At 43.8% G+C, this 25536-nt stretch overlaps 1 protein-coding gene and 1 pseudogene across 1 annotated transcript; both read right to left on the reverse strand.

The window, feature by feature from the left end:
- Nucleotides 1–3363: 3363 nt before the first annotated feature.
- Nucleotides 3364–4260, reverse strand: LOC112588398 (uncharacterized). The gene is made up of 4 exons (XM_025298163.1): nucleotides 4207–4260; nucleotides 4020–4082; nucleotides 3805–3846; nucleotides 3364–3524 (listed from the first exon to the last, which is right to left on the reverse strand). Exons 1-4 carry the CDS (start codon nucleotides 4258–4260, stop codon nucleotides 3429–3431), a joined length of 255 nt encoding a protein of 84 aa, XP_025153948.1. The 3' UTR covers nucleotides 3364–3428.
- A 14564-nt stretch (nucleotides 4261–18824) lies between these two features.
- Nucleotides 18825–22916, reverse strand: LOC109503814 (venom allergen 5.01-like; annotated as a pseudogene).
- Between the last annotated feature and the right edge of the window lie 2620 nt (nucleotides 22917–25536).

The following is a 25536-nucleotide window of genomic DNA, read 5'->3' on the forward strand; positions in this document are numbered from 1 at the left end:
CGTAGGCGGCCGCTGACACGGCGCGGCGCGGCGGGAATCGATGGCCGAGTAAACAGGCCGAGCGCGCGAGCGGCGGCGGCGGCGGCGGCGGCGGCGGCGGAAGATCGATCCATCGTCTCATCGCCATATCGATATCGGGCCGCGTAGCGCATTCGTTGGATTACCCCCGGAGCTGAAAGTCCGGCCTGTTGTAACGAGGCGTGCGAAAGCCTCGGCCGTGCCGAGCCGGTGTCCGTTCGGTGCGGAGCGAGAAAGAGGAGTCGCCACAAGTCAGAGCGCATGTCGATGCCTCGAGCGGCAGCCAATGGACTGGCTAAAATATTAAACGGGAGCAAAGACCCTGTTCTCGTACGTACCACGTAGCCGCTGCGGTTCAATTTCTGTGCCAGTGCACCACCCCCCGTTGCCGGCAGGCTGGCATAGTGGAGCGCACAGTGGAGATAGACGGTCTCGTGGTAGTCCGGCCCGGCGCACTGCTGGCGACATCCGTAAGCGCGTAAGTGAGGAAAGCAGGAGGGTACGACCTCGTGCGCGCGCGCGCGCGCGCACGGGGTGAGTCGACTTTCGAATCAGGGATGAGAACACGAGCGGGGTATAAACTCTGTCGAATTTGTTTAATATTTGTTTAAATGTTACTCGAACGATTGCCGATTGTACGTAAATTCAGTCGCTGGATATTTCATCGTATTGATTTTTCACGCTTGTTACATAGGTAGTTGCTGCATGGCATCGAATTTCTCTCGAAAGGACGTGAAATTTAAAATATTATGTATACACACGCACATGGTATATTAAATTAGATTTGCGTAAAAATGTCCAGGGAGAGTCTCTTGAAAATCCTGTGGCTCTTCAATATTGGAATCTTCTCTCTCGTCGCTTATTCTCGGCTTTCTCCATGTAAATGTATACATTTTCTGGAAACTCCACGCGAGTCTGACTTTCAGATTAATCTATTTGAATTAAATAATCTCGAAGCGAGGACGAAAAAGTGCAGAATATTTGTACATGTAACCGGGCGGGTTATTTTGGTCTCTCCGTATCGAACGAACTTTACATCGTGGGTCGATGGAAATCGATTTTTCTTTCTCTCCCTCCTCCTTCTTCTTCTTTTCTTCTTTTATTTTTATGCAACGTAGATTTACTGCGATCGAAGCTATCGGCGATTACATACGTCGATAATACATCGTTGCGTAAGCGCGGCGCGCGATATTACGCAACAGTTGCATGCGATACGAGCACGTGATTCTCTCTTTAGACGATAAACGTCCAAGTTTGCCAGATTGTAATAATGCTGAATTATTATTTTTCGTTATTTCTGACTTGAATAACAGTTTTGTACTCGCAGCAAACCTTGCCTTTAAACGACAATGTTGCGTTTGCAACGGCTCTTATTGCACAACCTAATATATGTATCAACAAGCAACTTTATAATCTTGAGAGTCGCTCGAATAAATCTCACTTCCCAATGAGTTTGCTTAAACATAAAGACGATATTATTCCTTTCTGTCCCTCCCTCCCCCTCTCTCTCTCTCTCTCTCTCTCTCTCTCTCTCTCTCTCTCTCTCTCTCTCTCTCAGCTCACTAAGGAGAATAATGTCTGATAACTTTATTCTGCTTTTACCAGCAAAGATGTGTGTCGAGTGAAACAGAGTTTCGGGCAATGCCGAGAGAAATGAGGACTTTTGTATTCCCCTGGCTAGGAAACGTCTACAGTTAATTCCAGTGGGTAGCCATTTTTGCGCGCTTGGTAATATAGATTTTCGTCGATGACGTATCGTCGATATGACTTACTCAATATCTCAATATAATCCCGAACAATCAAATGGATACATCGTCTTGGCGTAAGATGATAATGCTACTCATACCCATAACAATGAATTCTCTCCAAAGATAAAATTAATTATAGATATCTATATTGGGAAGTGAATGTCGAAGCTAACCGAAAGATAGAGAGGAGCGGAACGGAATGCGACGTTACGGCATTCACTTTTTACAAAACGCACAAGCGCTTGTCGTTCGTGTCTACCTCAACCTCAAAAAGGTTGTTTTTGTCGCTTTTTTCTTTATCGATGAATTTTAAGAAGAATAAGAGTTTCGGCGTTCTGTGTCATTCGTCAATTCGGCAAAGGACGAAATGTCTGTGCATGAATCATGTACTTATATTGGACGCACAGTTCAATCAAAAAGCAGGTGTTTAGCAGGTCACAATTTATGCTGTCTCACATATGATCATACCGAAACTACGCGAGTTTGAATAAGAATGTACAATCAATAACGTCATGTCACTCATGGTAGCGAGCGCTCTTGTTTACATTTTTTCTTCTTTTTTTTCAAATCCCGCGTGGAAATATTTTTAATAGTTTATATAACTCACAAAACGCTGTGTTAGTTTTGTACGCGCGTAGTTGTATTGCGTATATTGCGTTACGACTTGCGTCTCGTACTCGTAATGAACGCGCGAGTGAAAATAAATTTAATAGATTCAATTTAATTTCGTGTTGTTTATCAAATTACAGTCATTATTAAACGCTTACAGTTGATGAGAGCGTACATAAACGTATAAACACCTCACTGTGTGTCATGAGATGATGTTTATACTCCCTGTTGTTAAATATGACATCAGGCTATACTATTATTACATTTACATCAACTGCTAACGCCAACACTGCTAATTATAAAATTGACAATGGGATTTCATGAAACTTATACACGCTCGTTTTCTATCGTCCTCCTCGACGTCGTTAGTCATTATTTCGTTGTTTCCGCGTTGATAGAACGATGATACACCTTTGGTGATTTGAATCGACGCCATTCAAATTGCTCCTGCGGAGAGAGAGAGAGAGAGAGAGAGAGAGAGAGAGAGAGAGAGAGAGAGAGAGAGAGAGAGAGAGAGAAGAGAGAAAAATAAGTTAGAGTGCGGAGAGAGAGAGAGAGAGAGAGAGAGAGAGAGAGAGAGAGAGAGAGGAGAGAGAGAGAGAGAGAGAGAGAGAGAGAGAGAGAGAGAGAGAGAGAGAGAGCAACGGGGCTTCTCTTTCTGCCGCAACAATATCCGGCGCGCATACGCGGAAAATCGCATAAATGCGTTTTATTAAATCCCTCATTCTTCGGCGGCGAGGAAATTTTAATTAAAAGCGAGTTCGCGATCGACACGGTTTATCGTAACCCTTTGTACAAGTAATCCCCGCGAGCACCATCGTACTCACTTAGCCGCGGGCTATTAAATTATTTAAGGTCGATGATCGCGCGTAAATTCTGAATAGGGCCGCAAGTAGGTCACGGCCCGATGATTTGTATCCGTTGGCGTTGAATTAAAACGCGACAAAGGATTTACGCGTAGCTCCCCCCATCCCCCCCCCCACCCCACCGCCCCCCGTCCAAGTCTTGAGGTTTCTCATTTACGAGTAACGACCACGCGGGACAGTTTGTTATTTAACACGTTGAATAATTTACCTCCGGCTTCAATAGCTTCTCGATGCAAGACATTTTACTGTTCATTATTTCCAGCTCCAGATGCTCCTTGCACAGCTGACAGCCAAATATAATCCGGAAGTCGAAGTGAGAAAACGGTCGACCGGCGGGCCAATACAGTGCAAGTGCAAAGATACAGTCAATGGCGGAAAGGTTAGCGATATTTTTACCTTCGGAACACACGCGGTATTCAACAGAAGGACGTATCTTCTAAGAATTATTAAGAAAGATAAGCCCTTCTATCGGATAGTAATGCGTCGCGCGAAAGTCATTGAAAAAGTAAAAGAGAAGAAAGGAAAAAAATTATGGAGATCTTTCCTCCATTGACTATACTCACCATTTTCTTCGTTTTCTCTTGAAACACGCTCATACGCTGCAGCTGAACATTAGAATTATCGTCAAAGACACACATATACCTGTGTATTCTCTGTGTAAATACTGTCCATCACGCGCTTTTCCTCTTTCTCTCTTTCTCTCTTTCTCTCTCTCTTTCTCTCTTTCTCTCTTTTTCTCTTACTCTCGCGGACTTTAAATAACTAACGATAAACTTACATGCTTGTGAACACATTTGTACGGCGGTATGATGCTAACGACGCTCTCCATCCGCGGTAACTTCTATAAATTATTGGTAGTCAGCGTCCCGCGCGGTGTTCGGCACAAAGCGCGCTTTAATATCGCTCTAACCCCCCGATCAAACTTCAATCTGGCTGTGATTGCCGAGACCGAGACACCAACTTACCTTTTCCGCTTTTTCGAGCAATTCACGAAAGAGCGTGTCGTTCGACACCACCATGTGCAAACTCTAACACGGGGATAAAGATTTCATTATTTGACAGAAAAATCAGCGGTGTATTAAAGAAGCTAAATTCAATCTTCCTCATGTATTAAATGAGCTTTTACAGATCATATTCGATATTCTAGTATTCTCGTTATCTGCCTCTAATCTGTCTAATATCATTGTAAACAGCCAACATCCGCAAAGATTTCGACAAAGATTATCAAGAGCGTTCTCTCTCTCTCTCTCTCTCTCTCTCTCTCTCTCTCTCTCTCTCTCCCCCTCTCCCTCCCTCTCTCTCTATCTATCTCTCAGATTCGTCCTACCCATGAATAAATTTTGATTTTATTCCAAAGAACAAAAAGTCAAGAGAGAAGAAACAAAAAAAGGAAAAAGAAGATACTCAGTTTGCAAGCGACTTGTACTTGAAATTCGAAAGCGCAGTTTTCGAATGTCGCTCGTGCCTCGGTAAGGATTACAACAGATATTCCATCGAGCGCGAGCGCACGCGCGTACTCGAAAATCCCCCGCTCGGAATCGAAGATACTCGGTATACTCCTTCGCGCGTTTGTAAGGATTATATTTGTTACAATGGCACGTGCGCGAGAACATCGGTATTCGAGTGACTATCTCGCAAAGTTGTTTACATTTTCTTTAAGCTGGCAAGAGAGTTCAGCGGCGCTGCAAGGTTTTCGGAGGATACGTGACTTGTATTCTTTCGCGCGGTAACAGCGAGTATTACGTATTTAAACTCGTATCTCGCGAGACGCGCCGCGGAAGTAACGTGGAATATATATATATATATATATATATCGGTAATTTCCCGCTTCGATTTCGACAGTCCGTTGTATCTTGATTAATTACATGCCGAAATAATATTATCGCATTGAATTTGATGAAGATAATTAATTATTGCCACTGGTTTGCCAATGTTTTAATTACCGTTTACGGAGAATCGTATACGGCATCGTGAATGCCGTGAAATCAATTGCCAGAATAATAGGCTCACTTGAATTTTCTCTGCCGCGAGCGAGTTATTGAGTGAGAAACTTTGCGGCTCGCCGGTGCAGAGGGAATTAATCAACGAATAAGTTTCTCGCGGATATCTATACACGGCTAATAAGTCTAATCCTCTCAGATATCTTTTATCTTCCATCCATCTTTCGGCTAGTTTTCAGCTAGTCAATTTCACACCCGGAGCTAATGTTAAGAGGGGCTATAACGAGCCACTAATGAAAGCGAAGCGTAAGAACGGAGCTTTCTACTTTCGTGATTCTATGAATGCGACTCCTACTCCTACTCTTAGCACTCAACTCACTGCTACCGAACAGACGGCCATAATCACGGCGAGGACAAATGTAACAAACGTCACCGTTCCGCAGTAAGCATTCAAGTTGAAGAAACGTTTCAGGCTGTAATCTGTGGTGAGAAACCAATACATCTGAAACACATATCGAGAGACTCGAGTGAAAAATTGAAGCTCTCCATTTTCGTCTCCAACCTGATCGATCTGCCTGATCGTTTCTGACCAGCGAATTTGAGCCGTGTCCGGATGTCCGATAATACTTGTGCAGCCTAGTGTCGTCCATTGTGAGGATAACAGCTGATAATTTGTCAGGGTTGCGCGTCAAGGGCCACGTCGGTAACGGTCGACGAAGGACGGGGAACCTAGGAGAAACGACGAATTTCGCGAGCGTATGACGGGATATGGAGGGATACGGTCTTCCGATGGAAACGCGCACCACGATCGATCGGCGAACAAATGACGGTAAACATCGCGATTCGCTTTGACGTGTGTCGTGTGTGGTGACTGGTGGTGTGGTCAAACATAACCAGACGATAAATCGACGCTCTTTCGCAAGTATTATTGGTAACGACGTTATCTTTGCCGCATGTTAATCGCGGTTCTCGAGCACGTGTTATTGCCGAGAACGCATTAATGGCGGACAAACAATTCTTCAAAGTCTGAAGTCTCTGTTTTTACAGATCTCAGCGAAGACGCAATGCACAAATATAGAAAGAGCGAGAGAGACAGAGAGACAGAGAGAGAGAGGGAGAGAGAGAGAGAGAAAGAGAGAGAGAGAGAGAGAGAGAGAGGGAGAGAGAGAGAGAGAGAGAAATGTCGTCGAGAGATGACCGAGAGGAGGGAAGAGTGCGGTCTTCATATTTCACGGGTCATTGTCGTTCGTAAAACCCATTGTGAGACCTATCGAGGGGCTCGAAGTTTTGGTATAATTAATTTCCGTATACATTCCGTCGTCGGGAGAATATCGACTCCTCCCCCTGCATTTCTCCACGTTTCTTCCGCGTTTACACGAGAACTACGCCCTCGCGTTTTCAACTTCGAGCATAGTTCGTGTCAACCGCTTTCGTTACGTGTCATTAGGATCCTCATGAAAGGTTTGTTTAGTTTTACGTGCGCCACCGATATTCTTCCCGCCAAAGTTTCCCGCTGTAATTTATAACCCGCGCCACCGGATTGCTTCCGTGTGTACGCAACACGAAATGTGTTATTAAGTTATAAAAACGCGCCGCTGCACCGTTGCGGCGAGGCGGCGCGGCGAGGGGTAGCGTTTTATACAAATATAACTCAACTTTTTATCACTTTGATTCGATCTCACTGAAGAAGCCAGTAATCAAGTTTAAAGAACGTAGACGAACATTGGGATTGTATTCGATATGTTAGTGTAATAACACAATATCAATGTAACATGTAGAATTACGGTAAAACTTGGAGTTTAATAAGATTGATCCGGCGTGGCACGATACCATTGTGCTTCCTCGACTACAATATTAAAGGAATCAAATGAGGATTGTCGACGACGACGACGACGACGATGATGATTATATATGCTCTTTGTCTCGGTGAAACTCTTAACTTGGAAGTGTGTCGACTACATGGGAAACGGCACGATATAGATATAGATTATAGGTAGACGAGAATATTGAGATTAATCTTGAATAGCATTCAAGATGTAGGATATGGACAATAGAATATAATCAGAAGTCGAAACGAGCACGAGGATAAAATACAACATGTCGCTGCGGACGGTTTTTCCTCAATAATATCGACTTTTATCGACCTACGTACTAGTTCGCTGCTTGTCTATTTACGCTACTACTTGTCGTTAATATTATTGTTGCAAAAATTGCAACGTATTATTATTATTATTATTACATCAGAGTAATTCCTTGCAAAATAGCATGTTCCTTCTCTAACGAGGGAGAATATCGGATTCGCAGAAAATTGATCAATGATTGTTGATATCGATATGATTCTATTTACATTTTGTGTTTAACTCTTTAACACTAACCATGCGTATCATTCAGGATCTAGTTCAGGACATACAAAGAGTCTTTCGTGACACCGAGATTAGCATAAAACACCGCTATTTTCGATCGAGATGTCTATGTTGGCAGGCACGATCGTCGAGTCGCTTAAAATCTCGCAATATTCGCGTTCTCGTTCCTCAGAGCTCTCGTAGTCGTTGCTGCGAATGTCGAGAGAGAGAGAGAGAGAGAGAGAGAGAGAGAGGTACGCGAAAAAATATGTAATTAAAATCCAACGCTGTGGGTGATGCATCTCGAGCACGAGCGGGAAAATCAGGGCGAGGAAACGAGAAAATTACCAAGATAGACACAGGGGGATAGGATAGAGCGGCTGACGGGTTAGAAGAAGACAAGTATGCAAGAAATAAAAAGAAGCACGTTCACATGGAGAGAAAACGAAAGAGCGAGAGCGAAAACCACGACGAGAGCAACAAAGAGAAAGAAATAGAAAGAGACAGAGAGAGAGAGAGAGAGAGAGAGAGAGAGAGAGAGGGGGAGAGAGAGAGAGAGAGAGGGGGGGAGAGAGAGAGAGAGAGAGAGAGAGAGAGAGAGAGAGAGAGAGACAAAGAGAGAGAGAGAGAGAGAGAGAGAGAGGGTGAGAGAGGGGGGGGTAGGAAGGGCGAGGGAAGCGTTGGAAAAAATATATGAAAAGCGGTGATGCTTTTGTTGAAAAGAGGCAAGCGTTGGCAGACTGCAAGATGACAAACTGAAAGAGTTGGAAGATGCTTATGTGAAGTTCACGCAGGCGGAGGATGAAGTAGGATAAAGTACGTTCTCCAGAGTTAATATCATTAATGAATTCGTATCGGTCGATACGATAGGTTCAAAGGAAACGTGACTCTGTAAAGTAAAATATTTTTGAGAGGTTAAAAACAGATAAGATAAAAAAAAGTATATCTTGTTCTGGAATAGATTTCTTTTTTCTTTCAATCCCAAATCCAAATCAAAACTCGTTGCAAACAATTTGCGGTGCGCTACATTGATATGACACAGCGTGTCTCTTTGGAAAATTTTACGCGAAACTTTATACAATAATATCAGAGACAAATAATGACATAATCAGAGACAATTGTCAGTGAAAATTGTCAGTTCGAAGGTGACAAAGTTTCTAATCCATGTGCCAAAGACACATACAAGTGCACCTGTATGAACCTGCAAACTACACATTTTTATTAATAGCGCGCACGAAAGCCTTTTTCTACAGCCGTTGACATTCGTAAGCCATTTATAATCTATTTCGAGACCTGACAAACGGTTATCGATAAGAAGCTATCAATAATCTGTATTTTTAAACAAGCAACCTACAATCGTATTTATAACGCGCTCTAACGTTCAACACAGGTACGAGGCGAGCCTACGCGAGTTACACGCGATTATTATCGTTCCTCTACCGTACATCGATTAATTTTACAATCGCAACGACTCGCGCTGACTGAACCGGTGATATCGCGCGATGTATTATAGCGCTCTGTTTTCACACAAAGAGATCCGGTGGTCCAACGGATTTCGACTCATCCGTAGGCATGCATATCTTTGTCTCATTGTTCGGTCCCGTGATAGAGGCAGATTCGCGCGTCAAGATTTCGCAGCCGACGATGTTCATCCCGACCTGGATTGAAGCGAGCCGAAGCCGAACCACCGGGTAATCTCGATCCCGCGGGGAGATCCGCGACACGGATTCGTTGCGCAAGATCGATCAAGGGTTATCTGTTCGCAATCCCGTCAGCAAGCAAGCAAGCAAGCAAGACTCACCATTCCCGGATCCGGAGCCGGAACTGGAGCCGGAGCAGAGAGAAGTAAGTAAAGAACGGCGATGGATTTATAAGCGGCCTGAGCGGATACTTAAAGACTCGACTCTTGGAGATCCGAGCCGCGAGATGTGTGTTCGTGCGAATTCATAACTATCCCTTCACTTTCTTTCTCTTTCTCTTTCTCTTTCTCTTAATAATCTATTCGTAATAATCTATTAACTAATAAAGGAAAGGACGCCGGCGACGAGACAATTTAAGTGTAGCAACTCTCTCGGAGAGGGATCTTTTCGTTGAATAATAATTTGCACGCTTGAAATTCGTCCGCTTCGTTCTTTTCATCGAGTGAACAACTGAAAAACTGAACGGACACAAAGCGAACTGTCCGTTCTCGTTCGATAGCGGCGATTCGTTCACGGCTGTCTAGAGCGCTTAAATCCACCCAGAGACGCCCAGAGACCCAAAAAAGACGCGCGGATTATCCCCAGAAAACTGATTCCCGCAATTAGTTTTGTATCGCTTAGGCGCAACGGGAGGGAATTAAAGCTGCCGTGTAAAAGCGAGGCTGGAAGATGGCTTTTATAACGCGATTATAACTCCCGTGCCCCGTGCCCCGTGTCCAGATGGAGGAAGCTTTAACTTCCTTAAGGAACGAGCTCAAAGGAACGAGCCTGTTACACGCTCCGAGCATTAGACAAACAAACTCGCTAACAATTGCGAAACGTGATCGTTTTTTGTTCAGAGGTGTACAGAGTGATCTTTTGCGACAACAGCGAACAACACGAGGTGGGATTGAGTGGGATGGATCAGACTTGCACCGTTCGAGACAGTTAGCTCGACTCCGACGTATTGAACATGAATCATCGGTAAAGCAACATCGGTAAATTACTTATGCGATTACTTACTGGAGCCCGCGAAGTACGGTCAAAGTTAAAGTCGAATCCCGACATCCCGACTATGTTCCTCCCAGTTTCGTTAATTGCACGTTATAAAAATAAAAGTCACAAATACGACAATGTACCACGTACGCGAGATCGAGCTTGGAGATGCGACCGTGTAGTTGGCAGTTCCGTTAAAACATTTAATTACAATGTCTTAAGTTCCTTCAGCCAGCACGAAAACATTAATCCCCGGTAAGCCAAATGCCCTAAATCGCGGGTTTATGTGGAAACGAAGATTAAACCAAAACTTCAGCGAGATTAAAGCGGGACTCCATGTGAGAACGAATTGGCGAAACGATTTGCGTTACGTAAACGCTCGCCGAGCCCCGGAGCGGAGCTCCGTGCATTTTTAAAAACGACTCTCTGATACGAATTTTTATCTTCGCGTCTTGTCGCGTATTTTAAATAATCATTTAAATTACAAATCCCCCTCCCCCTCCCCCCGCTCCACTCCTCCTCTCACATTCTGAGATGCCTATGTAAACAATGTCCCATGCTATAATGTCTTATGGTACCTAAGCTACGCGGGTAGTAGTACGCAGGCGGTGAGTAGCTGATTAAATGAATTTGCATTAATGATTTTCGTCACGATGGGGTCTCGAAGATCCCTTCGCCCTTAGGATTAGAGAGTTAAAAGGATTAGAGGGTATTATAGAGCTTAGCGTTACGCTTAGAAGGGTGCGGCGTGGTGCTCCGAGAGAACTTTGGAGATAACCGAATGTGTTTCATCGATTTCTTTTTTTCTCCCACCTTTCTCTCTCTCTCTCTCTCTCTCTCTCGGTCTCTCTCTCTCTCTCTCTCTCTCTCTCTCTCTCTCTCTCTCTCTCTCTCTCTCTCTCTCTCTCTCTGTCGTTTCCTTTCTTTAGCGGGACTTGGAGTCGTGCTAACGAAGCGTGAGTGATGTTTCGAATCGTTAATTCGTCATCGCGAAAAGTAGGTCGCAAGATATTTTCAGGACTTTTCATAATTCCCCGGCTCAATCTCGGTTTTCCTTGTTTTAAGTAGATTTTAACAATAGTTGCGGTAAGACAATTCGTGTTACGTTTTACGTACTAAAGAACTTAAACGACAACTCTAAAAGAAACTCTACTGCGTCAAAAAAAAAGAGAAATGCGTTCTCTTTATGCCATCTAGCCAACAAAAGGTTTCCGCGAGTTCCTTCCCGTGTGTATGCAGGACACATCTTAAGCAGTTAAGCAGTTATGCTTAATTAAAACAGCATCATAACTTTCTTCTTGCTCCTTTACCGTCACCGCTGCCACCACCATTTCTTCCTCTTTGTCTTCTCGTTGTTGACCTTACCTCTTCTATGTATTTTTGACATTGTCACTAGTATTAATGAAACATATGGTGCGCGAAAATGTGATCTCTATTATGGAACAAATGTAATTGCATGCTTATTTCTTTTTATACCAATTGCATTGCCAATTGTCCTCGCTGCATTTCTTTTTCCAATTTACCTCATGCCATCGACAGAGATTACCGTTACTTGTTATTCGCGAGTAATCAGAATCGCGTATCCAAGAGATTTATATTCCCTTTTGATAGAGAGATATACCCGTGGTCGGTCGAATCAATGTAGACTAGCCTTTAAATGCGCGCTAATTGGTCAAAGTGCATTCCATTCTCTCTCTCTCTCTCTCTCTCTCTCTCTCTCTCTCTCTTTCTTTCGTTCTCTCTCTCTCTCTCTCTCTCTTTCTCTTTCTCTCTCAGTCGATACTCATTTGAATCTTAGACTTTTGCATTATCACCCAGCTACGCTAGTCATTTCGGCTGTTTCTTATATGATTCCATGAAATGTTCCTCATTAATTTCACCGTTCGTCGACTCATAAATCGCTTATCTCGAGTTAATCCCAACTTCCCATTTTGATCTTCAATTAATTTTTGATGCTCATTGATCTCTCGCGTCTCGTGCTAAATTCAATAACGCCGGTTTACCAGTGAGATCCGCGGCAAGCAGATTGCACGGTATAATCGAGATCGTCGCAAAATATCGACGAGATTGCGGCAAATTTATCTTTATAAAGCATTCTCGAACGAGATAAAGCCATCTTTATGTGATTATAAACGCAAACGACGAAATAATTCAAATGAAAATATAAGTGAGCGTGAGAGGAAGAGAGAGAGAGAGAGAGAGAGAGAGAGAGGGAAGAGAGAGAGAGAGAGAGAGAGAGAGAGAGAGAGAGAGAGAGATGTAGTTTCCCAACTTTCGGAGTATGTGTTGCAAAATAAGATGCTTCTCACTTAAAGGTTAAAGCGCGTCGCCTTTTCGCGATCGATCCGTCATCTCGACCGCGATATAACGTGAAACTTGGTTACTGCAATATGGTACAACGAATATGGTAGCAACGCCAACAACAACGACAAAAAAGCGCTAGTCCACGAGTAGTAGACGAGTAGTAGACGAGATAGCACAATACTTAACCGTATCGGGTCGAAGGGGCTGGTCTCACGATTAAAGAGGAACGGCTTCCTGTTTTATGAGAGAGTTTGAGGTGTGTATAAAATTACCACGTCTATATCGCTGTTCTTCCCCGAATAATGTGGAAATATTTTTCAACGAGGGCAAAGCTTTCCTTGCAACTGGTGCAACAAGGCGGATCATACGCGTCTGATATCGCCGAAGCGAGATGGTAACCTAGCGGCGGTGTGCGAGAGACTCGTTAAAGCGGTCCAGGAAATCGGGGAGAAATTGGAATTCCTGCGACGGCACTAAGGAGACTCGGCTGCCTCGCATTCTGCCCTGCTCGAATCTTGGCACCGCTATCAGAGGCTCCGTGCACGTTCGCCTGCCAAAATCGAACGCGGATTATCAGTGGCTCGAAGAAATCGCGGCCGTTCGGGTACGACGCGACGTTCATGAGAAGTCAACGCGGTGACAGGAAAGGTTCGCGCGCGCGCGCGCGCGCGATCGGCAACTCGAACAAATAAATATTAACCTTCAGATTAACCTTCGACGATGGCGGCGGGGGGCTGAAAATGAAGCGCTCCCGCCAGGTGTTTTGCGTAAATCCAATTTTCCAAAGGTTGCACTTTAATATATTAAGTACGCGCTACGAATGTAGAGTATTCGACTGTAAAAATTGTTAGCTGGCTGCATGTCTTTCCAATATTGCTTCCAATATTTCTCTACTTTCCGGCGGAATTGTATATCGTGTATAATTGCTTGTCAATTATATTAAGTAGCAGGATTTATATATACAATCGAGACAAAATGCAAACAGAGACGTACGATGCATGATGGTGAAGATGGACGGTTACGAAGTTTGTGCAATATCGCTGGCCGTATAAATTTGAAAAAATACAAAAATGAAATATTACACATTAAAGAAATATATTTCTTGTTTAGAAAGTATCCAGATAGAAGATCTTTTAGGCATTGACATTCTCTTCTTTATAGATTTGGAGGACACGGGGCAAAAGGTGGCACTGTGCGGGAGCGAAGGCGACATATCAGTTTACCGACATATCAGCAGCAGACGATGAGATTGGGATTGACGGGACGAGAAGCCATTTACGAAATGAAAAATGGTATTATGGGACTGATCAATCTTTGGAAAAACAACTAGAGAGCAATTGAAAGGCATATCGTGATTCTCTTCTTTTGCTTTCTTTTGTTCGAGGCGAAATCGTGGTTCTACATTAACCATGTTAACCGTCTGGACTGGAAAGATCGATGAAGATCGACGAAAATCTCAAAATACAACACTACTATATAAGTTATTGTTATGTCTTTACACTACAAATAGTTGCCGTTTCCTCCACGTTGTGTTCTCCGCGTTTCCCCCACCGAATTTTACTGTACACTCTCTTTTCCATCTTTGCCAAGGCATGGGGTCATGACTGGTGGTACGACGCAGAAGGTACAGAGTGCCGACTTCTATATACGCAGCAGGAACCCCCGGATAAAATTCGTTATCTCGCGAACAACGTTCGCGTCAAAGGGACAAATTCCAACGGAGCCAAAAAGCCACTCCCGGCATTAATCGAAGTGGCCGCCGCCCTGCGGACCAAGCGGTTTTGGATATCGTGCCGAAACTGAATCTCGTCGCTTTTTTCGCGACTACCAAACCGTCGCGCTAATTCGTAGTAATATATTTTCAAAGGTGCGAGGAAGAAGCGTCCGAAAGATTGGTGCGCGATGCCAGGCTATGGCACACACACACACAAAACGCGAATCGATCTCTCCTTACCGAAAGTAAGAGCCTTCCTTTGGGTTTCCTTGACGACCATCTAATATCTTCTGCGGTTTAAGGAGTAGAATCGACTCCGTCGAGTTTCCGTCGATTCGACTCGATTCAATTTGTCGTCTCGGCTTTTCATACATTATTACGTTGTTTTAAAAACCAGCAGCGAGCAGCTGACGTGCAAAAACAAAACGATAGAGAGCGAGAGAGAGCGAGAGAGAGAGAGAGAGAGAGAGAGAGAGAGAGAGAGAGAGAATTTATCGTATCCGTAAATTACTGTACGGTGCTACCGAGAGTAAAGTGCTGCCGAGAGATCGAAATTATTAAAGATAAGCTGCCAAGTCGGAGAAAGAAATTTGAGAGAATTACGCGTAATCGTATCTCGTTCTTGCAATAAAATGCCATTCTCGGACGTGGATTTAATACCGACTCGCGCTTCCATTCAGCTTACTCCTCTGACTCGTCAGATCGTCATCAAGGGGCAGTTAGAGTCCCCCCCGTGTTTTAATCCCTGTTTCTGTTTTTCCCCTTTCTCTCTTCCTCTCTCTCTCTCTCTCTTCCTCTCTCTCTCTCTCTCTCTCCCTCTCTCTCTCTCCCTCTCTCTCTCCCTCTCCCTCTCTCTCTCCCTCTCTCCCTCCCTCCTTCCTTCCCTCCTTCCCTCCCCCTCCCTCCCTCCCTCTCTCTCTTCAACGCAAGTTTTTAATTTTAATCACCGATTCACCTTCTCCTCAATATCCGTTCGCCCGACGAATCTAACGAAACTAAATCGATCGAAGTTACGTTCGTGCGAATTTCACGAGGTGCTTTTTAATACCATTTGCGGCGAAACACAAACAACGTGAACGCAAACTCGACTGATCGTTTTGTTATGGTACACGAGTGTGTAATTGCCGATAAATCTTCTGCGGTCTCGATCCGGTAATGCGATATATTTGCGCAGCTGTTTATCACATTTCCATAATTTATATACTGACAATTGGCAAATCACACGTCGGCTACTTGCTGCCGATTTTAACAATTTGCTTGCGGTCGTAACGGTCGTACTGTATTTACTCGGATTACAATGACATTGCGTATTCAAATACGAACAGAAACGACGAGAGTATGCGCATTGTAATTTAGATACACCTGACATGCGATATCATTGCGTCGTAATGCGGCAGATATATGAGCAGCAGCTCGATATTTTGGTTATCTTAAAATAATAATACCTAGCCGCTTGTCTCTGCAGCACGCAGTATGCTAGTCACACCGTACTGTAGCAGCGACAATAGAGCTGAGCAACGTGGACGACGGCGGCGCGATCGTACGATTACTTATCTGTTGCTTGTCTCTCGCTTGCATTCTTCGATGCCTGACTTCGATCTGGAACATGGTGAAACTTCCACTGACTCCAAATAAAGTGATATCTCAGCTGTGAAATAATAACATCTTGGAGAATTCATGTCGGAATAATATTCCGCTTATAATTCGTTCATAATGAAATAATAAATAATTTGCCGAAACTCTGTAATCTTCGGTTAGGTGCTTGTAACATAAAGAAAAAAAGAAAAGAAAAAACATCAATATATTCGTAAACAGTCAAAGCAAAATAATTCTTATGTTAATTCGGCACATACATTTCTTTATATATTTGTATCGATAATTGGATAATTCAATTTGTGTGTGATCTGCGATACATTAGATTCGATGAGAAACTGCTCTGTTACCTTATAAATTCATCTACATACTGACTCATGAGACATCATATTCTGAGACGAGGCGCGTTGGATCTAGAAAGATCAAAGGAATGCCGAAATTATTATCGTGGAACGATCTCTGTGTCCTCGTCGATGATATTGATTCATCCATCATTCTTATGTCAGGATCTCTTGGTATTTACGACGATGCGATAATCGCGATGTATCGTGCGACAGGAGCAGAGCTGATCGTTCAAAAACGGTAGCTACCGTTCCTTCCATACTTTAATAAAGCGAGATTACTCAGCGGTAACTTCGGTTTCGTCGTTATTCTAAACTGTCGACGAGAGTCAGTGCGGGAACGTCGAAGTGCATTGATCAATCTTAAATTGGTTTCCGTCCACGGTTACGGTCTGTAATACAATACTTGGATCCAAGAATCCAAGAATATGTATACGGAATAATAAAGAATAGCAACTTTCTTTCCCTTTAGCCCGATCATATAAACTGCAAGTACATTTTCGTACATCGAGACAGAGAGAGGCAGATATATGGTATATATATGTATATTAATACATAATTATAAGAAGACGAATCGAGAAACAGGTCAGCACACATTCGCGTCTTTTGCCGAGAAGACTTTCCACTTTTGCCGACAAAAGGTAATCTTCTTACACAAAAGTGCCCCCGACATCTGAGGCTCGGGGAACACCGATAAAGATAAACGAGCTTTCGTGCTTAAGGAATAACCGAGTGGTCGCGTGTCCCGTAACGATCGATGGAGGGACGAATCGACGGACAGGAGCCGGCTCGCTCAAATGTCCGCCCGCTAAGTAAGTAGTAACGAACGTGCATGGGCAGACGCGAGACGTCAGTCTCGCGAGCGTGGTCTTGAAGCCGTTACTCACGTTTCTTTCCCAAATCACATGTACCGCTGCGGAGTATCGACGCCAAGGTTTGCTAAACTTGGCAAGATATTTCGCAGATACCCAGTCAATATATCAAGACTTACACAACATATATTAAAATCAGTAGAATTACGACGTTTGTTTGCAGTTTCCACCTTTATATTAGGTGTACAAGTGAATAATCCAATTTTTTCAGCTACATTCAAGGTTTATTTTGAAACGAGAGTAAATTAAATTGTTCAATCAAAGTATTCGCCGTTGCTTTCTATAACTTTAAGCCATCTTTCGGGCGGCTGATGAATTCCATCTCGGAAAAAATCTTACGTCTTTGGACACGATAAAGTCGTCAAGCCATTTTCGGATCTCATCCACCGATTGGAAGTGCATGATCGGACAAGGCGTGTTGCATCGACCGGAGCAAGTGATAATCGGATGGAGCAATGTCTGGCGAATACGCCGCAAGTGCTGCAAGGCGGTTGCCCCAGCCAAGACTCATTACGGTGTCTTTTGTATTGGAAGCAATGTGTAGCCTGGCGTTGTCATGCAACACTTTCACTCCTCCTCCTCCTCCTCCTCCTGGTTCTCCTTTGCCAGTATACGGGCGTTTTCGTTCCAATTCCTGACTCAAGCAGATTAATTGATGACGTTGGTAGCAGTCTGCGCAGTAACTGTTTCACCCGGTTCCAACAACTCATAATAAAGCATGCCCTTGATATCCCACCAAGTGCAGAGAAGAACCTTCTTTCCGAAGCGATTTTGACGATTCGCCGGGATTTACCCATGACTTTCTGCGTTTCGTATTGTCATAGAGTATCCATTCTCATCGCCCGTAACGATTTTCCACAAGAAAGCTGCTTTCGACGCTGCTTATTGAGAAGACAAAAGACACGCTGCCACTCGTTGACTTTTGTTGGTTTCAGTGAGCTCATGCGGTTAGGCACCCATTTTCCTTCTTTCTGGATCTTTCCCATCTCATGTAGGCGTTTGGAAATCGTTTGCTGAGTTACTCCCAACTGTTCAAAAAGCTCTTTTTGTGTTTGTGCCGAATTCTCAGCGAGCAGTTGCTCCAAATCATCATTATCGCGCTTCCCGAGGGCCTCCAGGGCCCAGGGAAGTGTTGTTTGTCGATTAGTTTGTGAAATTTTTAAGCCGCTTTTAAATCGCTTAAACCAAAATGCGCACACATCGTACGATACAACACCTTCGCCGAGAAAGGAACAAATCGATTCGCACGGTCTTGCAGCATTTTTTCCTTGTTGGAATTCGTAGAGAATGCAGTGTCGGATATGCACCTTATCTGTTGCCATTTTGGCGACTGTACTGAACTGAATACTTTTCAAGGTTATGTTGGGCCTCTCGCCAAACTATATATGTTCTTTTTAATAGCTATATGTCAACATTGCATAATCACAAAAGAGCGGGAAAATCTATTCAATTTAAAATTGATTTCATAACTGCTTAAAATAATTTGGATTATTCATTTGTACACCTAATATGTCCACGTGTATCATCGTTGTTTGATACAAGGTAGCGAACCGTGGAAAAATTTGCAAAGTTTGCAAATAATAATAATAATAAACATATTTTTACTGTAACCGTAACTTTAATTATAATAAAAAGAAAATCCCAATTTTTTAGTTGTTGTTTCGTTCTTTCTCTGATCTTTCGTGCCTTTTCCTCCTATCGACGAAAGTAAATAAGAAGCATCAAGTTCCCCATTTCACTGAGGAATTCAAGTTCATGAGACCTTTACTTACTGCAAAGGTGGTCGCGGTAACGATCTAACGCTAAGAAGGCTATGTCCCGGGCGGACATAGGCTCGGCTGGCAGAGTTTGTAGAATTGCCGAGGTGCGGTGCGGTGCGGTGCGATCGACGGGTCCGTAATTACACACGAGTACCTCGACCCGATTCCCAAACCCGCCGGGCGTGACTGAGTCGCGACGGTAACTCGTCGCGGTCTTGTTCAAGTCGAGCGTGTAAATCGCGCGACCGCAACCAGCGTAAATGAACGCCGCCGATGCGAGGGGAATGTAAGAGGAGAGTTGCGCGCGCGCGCGCGCGCGCGCGCGAACCGAGTAGTTCACCAGGCTGAAAGGTGCGATTATCTGGACTGAATGAAGGTGGACGTCGGGGCGTCGGCAGCCTCGTGCCCCGCGCTCCTCATCGACGCACAAGTTGAATTCGAATTAGGACGGGTGAGCGCTTCATAATTCGAGATACCCCTGCGAAAGAGACTTGAGAGAGAGAGAGAGAGAGAGAGAGAGAGAGAGAGAGAGAGAGAGAGAGAGAGAGAGAGAGAGAGAGAGAGAGATTAACGCGTGTCTCGCGGGCTCATCTCGAGAATTACCGGCGAAAATTGTCGCGATTGAACCTCACGGCAAATCAATGAAAAATTGAAATATCTCGTTTGTCAAAAGCACGCGATATCTCAGCAAATGGATGTATGCAGCATCGCTCGAGATGGTAAAAATTACGGGATATACGGGATATCAACAATCGTTTCGTTTCATTTCAGAAGTAAATTTGAAGTAACTGATGTTTCTGTAATTCTCGCGTCTGCATCGGCAATTTGCACGGCAAGTAAAACGAAATCAACCACATGCGCGGTGTATCGTGGTGCTCTGTAGTTGCATACATAAAAAGGAACAAAGAAATAGGTGAGGTTAATACATCTTTTCGTACATCTCTCTCTCTCTCTCTCTCTCTCTCTCTCCCCCTCTCTCTCTCTCTCTCGAGTGCACTTTACGGGGTTAAAACTCGCGCGGCTGATTGTATCACATTTTCACGAATGTATCCTCTATAGGAAATTGAAATATTTTTTTTCTATCAACCTGGAATATAAAAGGAAGAGAAAAAAGCACGACAACGGCTCGTGCTCGTAGCTGCCGGGGGAACGGTGTATACAGGACTATCGACGAGTAATTTGGGCCGGTACAATAGCACTCTCGATTTCCAATTTACCGAGAGAATACGCGATTTTGATTGTTCCCGGCGACAGAAGAAGAACACCGCTCTATCTCGCCATCTCCCATCTCCGGCATCTCTGTTCCGTACAATCGGTCTTTGGTCATTTTCTCTGACGGTCAAGTCGTCGCTTCATCCCTCTCCTTCCTCATCCTCCGACGCTCCAACGATCCCTCCAGTATCGGCTTTAGAGAGTGATCGAGACGACCCGCTCGACTCGGGGGCGCCGAGGAAAGGTCGACGCTCCCCATCGGACTAATTTAAACATTTCTTCTACAGGCGAGGTCGTTCCCCTCTCCAACTCAGCTAACTAACTTATTAACTTCTTCCTCGCGATAAATACTTGTAACGAGAGAAGACGGAGAAATAACTTTAACGCGTTTCGCTCTTCTCTTAGGATTAGACAGTTGTCTTTATGCCTGTTCACGATGTTTATATATTACAAATTCGATATATCTTTCAGTGTATTTTGTTCTTCATAAAAAATATTGCAAAAACAAAATCTTGCAAAGTATTCACACCTCTCCGAAAACAAGTAAAGAAAGAAGCTCGGGAACATTTGAAATGATTCTAGTCTATCTCTTGCGCGTTTCCTTGTTTTTCCCAAATTTGACTCGGCTTACTCGGTAGGACGATAAAGAACGCGTGAAAACCGGTAAACCGGGGTACCGATGCACCTAAAAGCAGCACTGGCTTCCACGGGGGGTATAGCGTGCAAAAGCGCGGGCAAAAGCAGAAACGAGGGTAGATATGTGGGATGAAATAGACAGAGGATTACGCGAGAAGACAGGAAGAGGGAGATGGAAGGAAACGAAGGACAGAGCGGTGGCCGCAAAGTTTCCCCCAAAATTCGAGGACTGAGTTAGCTATGTCTACACGCCAGATCGAACACTGGCCATTCACAAAAGGGTGAGTCTCTCGACACAAAGGAGCCGTTCCGATCAACTCGGCTCGACCTATTGTACCCATTCTCTCTCTCTCTCTCTCTCTCTCTCTCTCTCTCTCTCTCTCTCTCTCCCCCTCTCTCCCTCTCTCCCTCTCTCCCTCTCTCCCTCTCTCGCTCTCTCTCTATAGTATTGCGGTCCGTACGCGTTACCATTTACCTACATACACACAGATGCGAGAAACGTGCATATGTCACACCAATTTTTAGTGCGCGATTTGTGTATACAGGGTGTTTCATACAGGCAAACTGTCCTCCACAGGACAGTTTTTCTCACTTCGACTCACTTCGATTTAGAAAATTGATTTTTCCTCCGTAAAAATCTGATGAAAATTTGCGCACAGTCAGAAACCCATCAATTTCCACTATTATATATATATATATATATATATATTTCTTTTTTTTCGTTTCGATGATTAATTCTTGTGTATCACAAATCCATTCAAAGTCTACTCGATATTCGTGAAGGGACGGATGTTTACTCTCTTTTTGCATATCTTTGAAGTCTTTAACTCTCGAGTTAGGCTATTTATTTTTAATCATTCGCGAGACATTAGCTTCTTGAGATTTTTGTTCATTTTATCTCCGAATCGATCGAGACCCGTGGTCTCGATGAAGAAGGTGGCTTTCTAAGTACGAAACTGATCTGATAAAACTCCCCACGTTCGCTATATGTACTCGAGTTTTACCCAACTTTCGCATTGTCGAAGTCTTCCACCTCGTCGTATCGCGATGCAATATGAAAGTGAATTCGTTCTACGCTCGTGCCACTTTCTACGCTGTCCATGTCGAGCACGTTTACATTCTGCCACACTCCAAATCGTTGTACAACGAGCGACTCGTTTCAATGAGATATCGATATACGAGATGTGCGTTTCGACTTGCGACACGCACAGCGTGTGCGATCTTATAAGAGGTGATTTCGCTGCAACGAGATCGCTTGATCGCTAGACTCTGTCTCGTTAATAATAGACGCTATAATTTCGGAAAGGTCTATCCTCTTAATAGTTTGTCAGTTAACAAAAAAATGCAACTGCTGTCGATTATCTCTTTCCCCGTCGTCGTATAAACGCGGAGATTATTTTCGCGCATCCGTGACGTCGGAAATATAAGTTTGAAATGGATTCTAATCGAAATCCGAAAACTCTCGTAATTAGGAGTGAGAGTCGATATCAAGTCGATATCGAACGTAATGCCAACACACACGTACGCGCGAATGTATTTTGGCGGCCGTATCGATGGAGAAATTTTGCGTCTGCACGGGTTATTGGATATTGAAAAATAACGGCGACATGAGAGAGAGAGAGAGAGAGAGAGAGAGAGAGAGAGAGAGAGAGAGAGGGGAGGAGGAAAAGAAGAGGGATGAAAAATGGGATGTATCCGTCGAAGTCACTTGCCAACGTCTCGGCACCCTGATCCTTCTCGAAGAGCTTGCACTGCAACGCCGATCGACGCGCTATAACAGCGAGTTCGTCGTCCCAGATCTGTCGAAACAAATGACGCCTCAGACGCCTCCCGGGATAAATGATTAAATATCGCGTGTTTCGTCGATTTTTCTAACCAATTCCGTTCATGGTGCGGGCGCGACGGGCTTGCCACGGTTCTCCTTTTGCCGTTTGCTACGACGACGCGATAAAAATTATGATTGCCTCGAGTACCGTCTCGATATCCTCCTCGTCGAGATCGTTGTTCTTCGTGTCGATGCCGAATCCGGGCTCTCGTACTCGTACTCCTGCGAGGACGAGTGATCAGCTTATACTTTAAGCTAGCCACGTATATATTTATCTAATCGTGAAAGGACAGTGGTACTTAAATCCACAATTTAAATTCCAAGTTATATATCACGCGAAATATTATGTAGCATTGTAAAATTGGAAATCCATCGAGAGAGAGAGAGAGAGAGAGAGAGAGAGAGAGAGAGAGATACATGGATACGGAAAATTTCATAAATATACCTGTCACGCCATACATTATTAGGAACGAACAGTCATACAGTTGATATTATCTTAATTGATCGAATTTCGTTCACGTATCATCCAACCGGTTTCCATAAATATTTACGGGGAACAAACACATGATGCGATCAGGACAAACACAACGATAATTTCTACCTTCGCAACCATACGTCTGCAGTGTCGTCCCTTCTGCATCACCACTTCGTACCACGCCGCAGCAACATACGAGGAACAATAACAGGCAGAATGTGCAAACTGTCACTGTCTGTTAAAACTAAACGACCATCGTCGGGAGGCGTTGCGAGATTAGTGGTTGCAGACTGCGCGCCATCAGCCGCGATCCAAGCAGCCTTCCAAGCAGCTGGGACTCGCGCGCCGGTTAAAGACGGCGCGTGTGACGGATTTTCTGCTCTTTTTTTCGCCGCGAGTTGCCCAACTTCAGATCGCGAATCAATTTAACGACTTCGACAGTTCGAGATGCCCGGCTTCGGCGAGGAAATTTATCGCGCAGCGGCACAGAAATTCATATCGGCGATATGCGAGAACCGACTTGGATCGGATTGCGCTTGATCGATGCGCAAACGGGAAACCGGACGTATACGCGAACGCATCGCGCGCAAAAGTATTTCAATTCCGTATTTATTACGGCCGGAGAATTCGCTGCCGCGTGTAAAGAAAACGAAATCGCCATCGGCCGCTGCCGCTGCCGGAGCGACCTGATAAATTGTCTAGCGGGGGCGGAATGCCCGGCACTCGGCCGCTCGTATTTTTATTTGCTTGCGCGGCACATTGCTTTATATCCAAATTTATCTTCTTCTCCTACTTTTTCGCGTTGGGTCGGCAATAGTTTCGTGGATGGTATATTTCTCTCATCTCATTTAATTCGAGCTAATCAAGACCTGAGATCTGAGAAATCATGCGTCGATATTTCGGGATTATTTTAACGACGTCAAAAAAACGTCAAGTCAAATCCTGTCAAGTCATATCTGTGTGCGAGCACATGCGTCGATTTGCCTGTCGTTTGTCGATTATCTTCGCGGATCAGTTGATGTTGAGTTTAATAGCCCAGCTGAGATTACAATATATTTTATTCTTACTTCTCTTTCACACTTCTCTCGATTAATATTTTATATTTTTCGTGTATCTTTATCCCCTGCTGGCACGCTTGACTGGTGGTCAAGTTGTGTTTGTCAAAACGACTGAAATCTCAGGTACTCGCGCAGGTATTTTATATTCTACGAGTTCATTTAATAAACTTTGCAATAATTGCGATTACATTATTCCTCCTCTTCTTCTTCTTCTCCTCCTCCTCGCGTTCGCGATCTTTTACGCTCGAGTTCGCATCGATTCTGTCCAATTACAATTTATAATTTTTACGTTTATAATTACGTTACGTTATATTTTACAACAACTTCCTTCGGAGGAAATCGTTAAGACAAATTCGCAGAATTATTACGACGATAAATTTCGCAGGGATATCGTGGAGCAGTCCTCGCGGCAAAATTGTGGAATAATCCTCGCAGCAAAATTGCAGAGAAGCAGTCTTCGCAAAAGTATTATTGAGATATTGCGAAGCCATCCAGTACGCGTGAGAATATCATCACGCCACTCTCGATTAATTCATCCGCGTACGACTTTGATTGATTTCGCAATTGGGGCGATCGGTCTTCGATTCGTCATTTCTTTTTTACGCGGGCATTTTTCCGAGATATCCGAGAAATTTATCGAGTCGCGTACCCTTTGTTCCCAAAGTGTATCCCGTGTATCTTGACAGACATTCATTAATATAAAACACTTTTGGGCTATGATTTCATCTTTCGTTAAACACATTCCGTTCGTACATTCCGTTCTCGATATAAATTGTAACCTTTTCACCGCATATCGGTGCATCGTTAGTTAGCGACGAAAGATTCTTAAAGCGCAAATATTAATCGCGACGCGAGTCGCGAATAAAATTAAGCGAAGTAAAGTGAAATGTGCGGTCGACATGGGACGGTGCAGAACGGAGGCTTGACGAAGGTCTCTACGTAGTTCCGGATGCATAGCGATGCGCACACAAGGGCGGTGAATTTCGCGACGCGAAATGGTGAGCGTGAAATCTCCAAGCTCACAAAGCATTATCATTATAACATAGCGCTTGTTTTATTCGCAAATCGCATTGATTTCCCACGAGATACGTAAGAATAATTTTACAACATCACTGTTTAAAACTACAAACACCCGACTCCAAATAGAGAGCCAATGAAACTACGTAGCTAACAATGTGCATGGTATATATATACCATGCACATTGTTAGCGATATACGTATATCGCGCGAATTGCATTTATTCGCGCCTATATATCTTTGATTATTCAAGCTACACATATAGTCAAGCTTTAAAGCGAGATCAATGAAGAACAGCGTGCAAGTCAACACGATGGTGTAACAGTAAAATTTCGACCCGAGAATAGTTGGATAATTCAACAACATCAACATCCTGGAAGAACAACATTTTATTATATCATATAGACCCGCTAAGAGAGATCAATATGTATTAAGTATTCAATATCAATGTGTAGTATCGTATATATATATATATATATATATATATATATATACATATACGTATATTTTACACGACATTTTACTATTATT

The sequence above is a fragment of the Harpegnathos saltator genome, unplaced genomic scaffold (assembly GCF_003227715.2).
Source record: "Harpegnathos saltator strain DR-91 unplaced genomic scaffold, Hsal_v8.6 scaffold100, whole genome shotgun sequence".
In the NCBI taxonomy this organism is placed as follows: domain Eukaryota; kingdom Metazoa; phylum Arthropoda; class Insecta; order Hymenoptera; family Formicidae; genus Harpegnathos; species Harpegnathos saltator.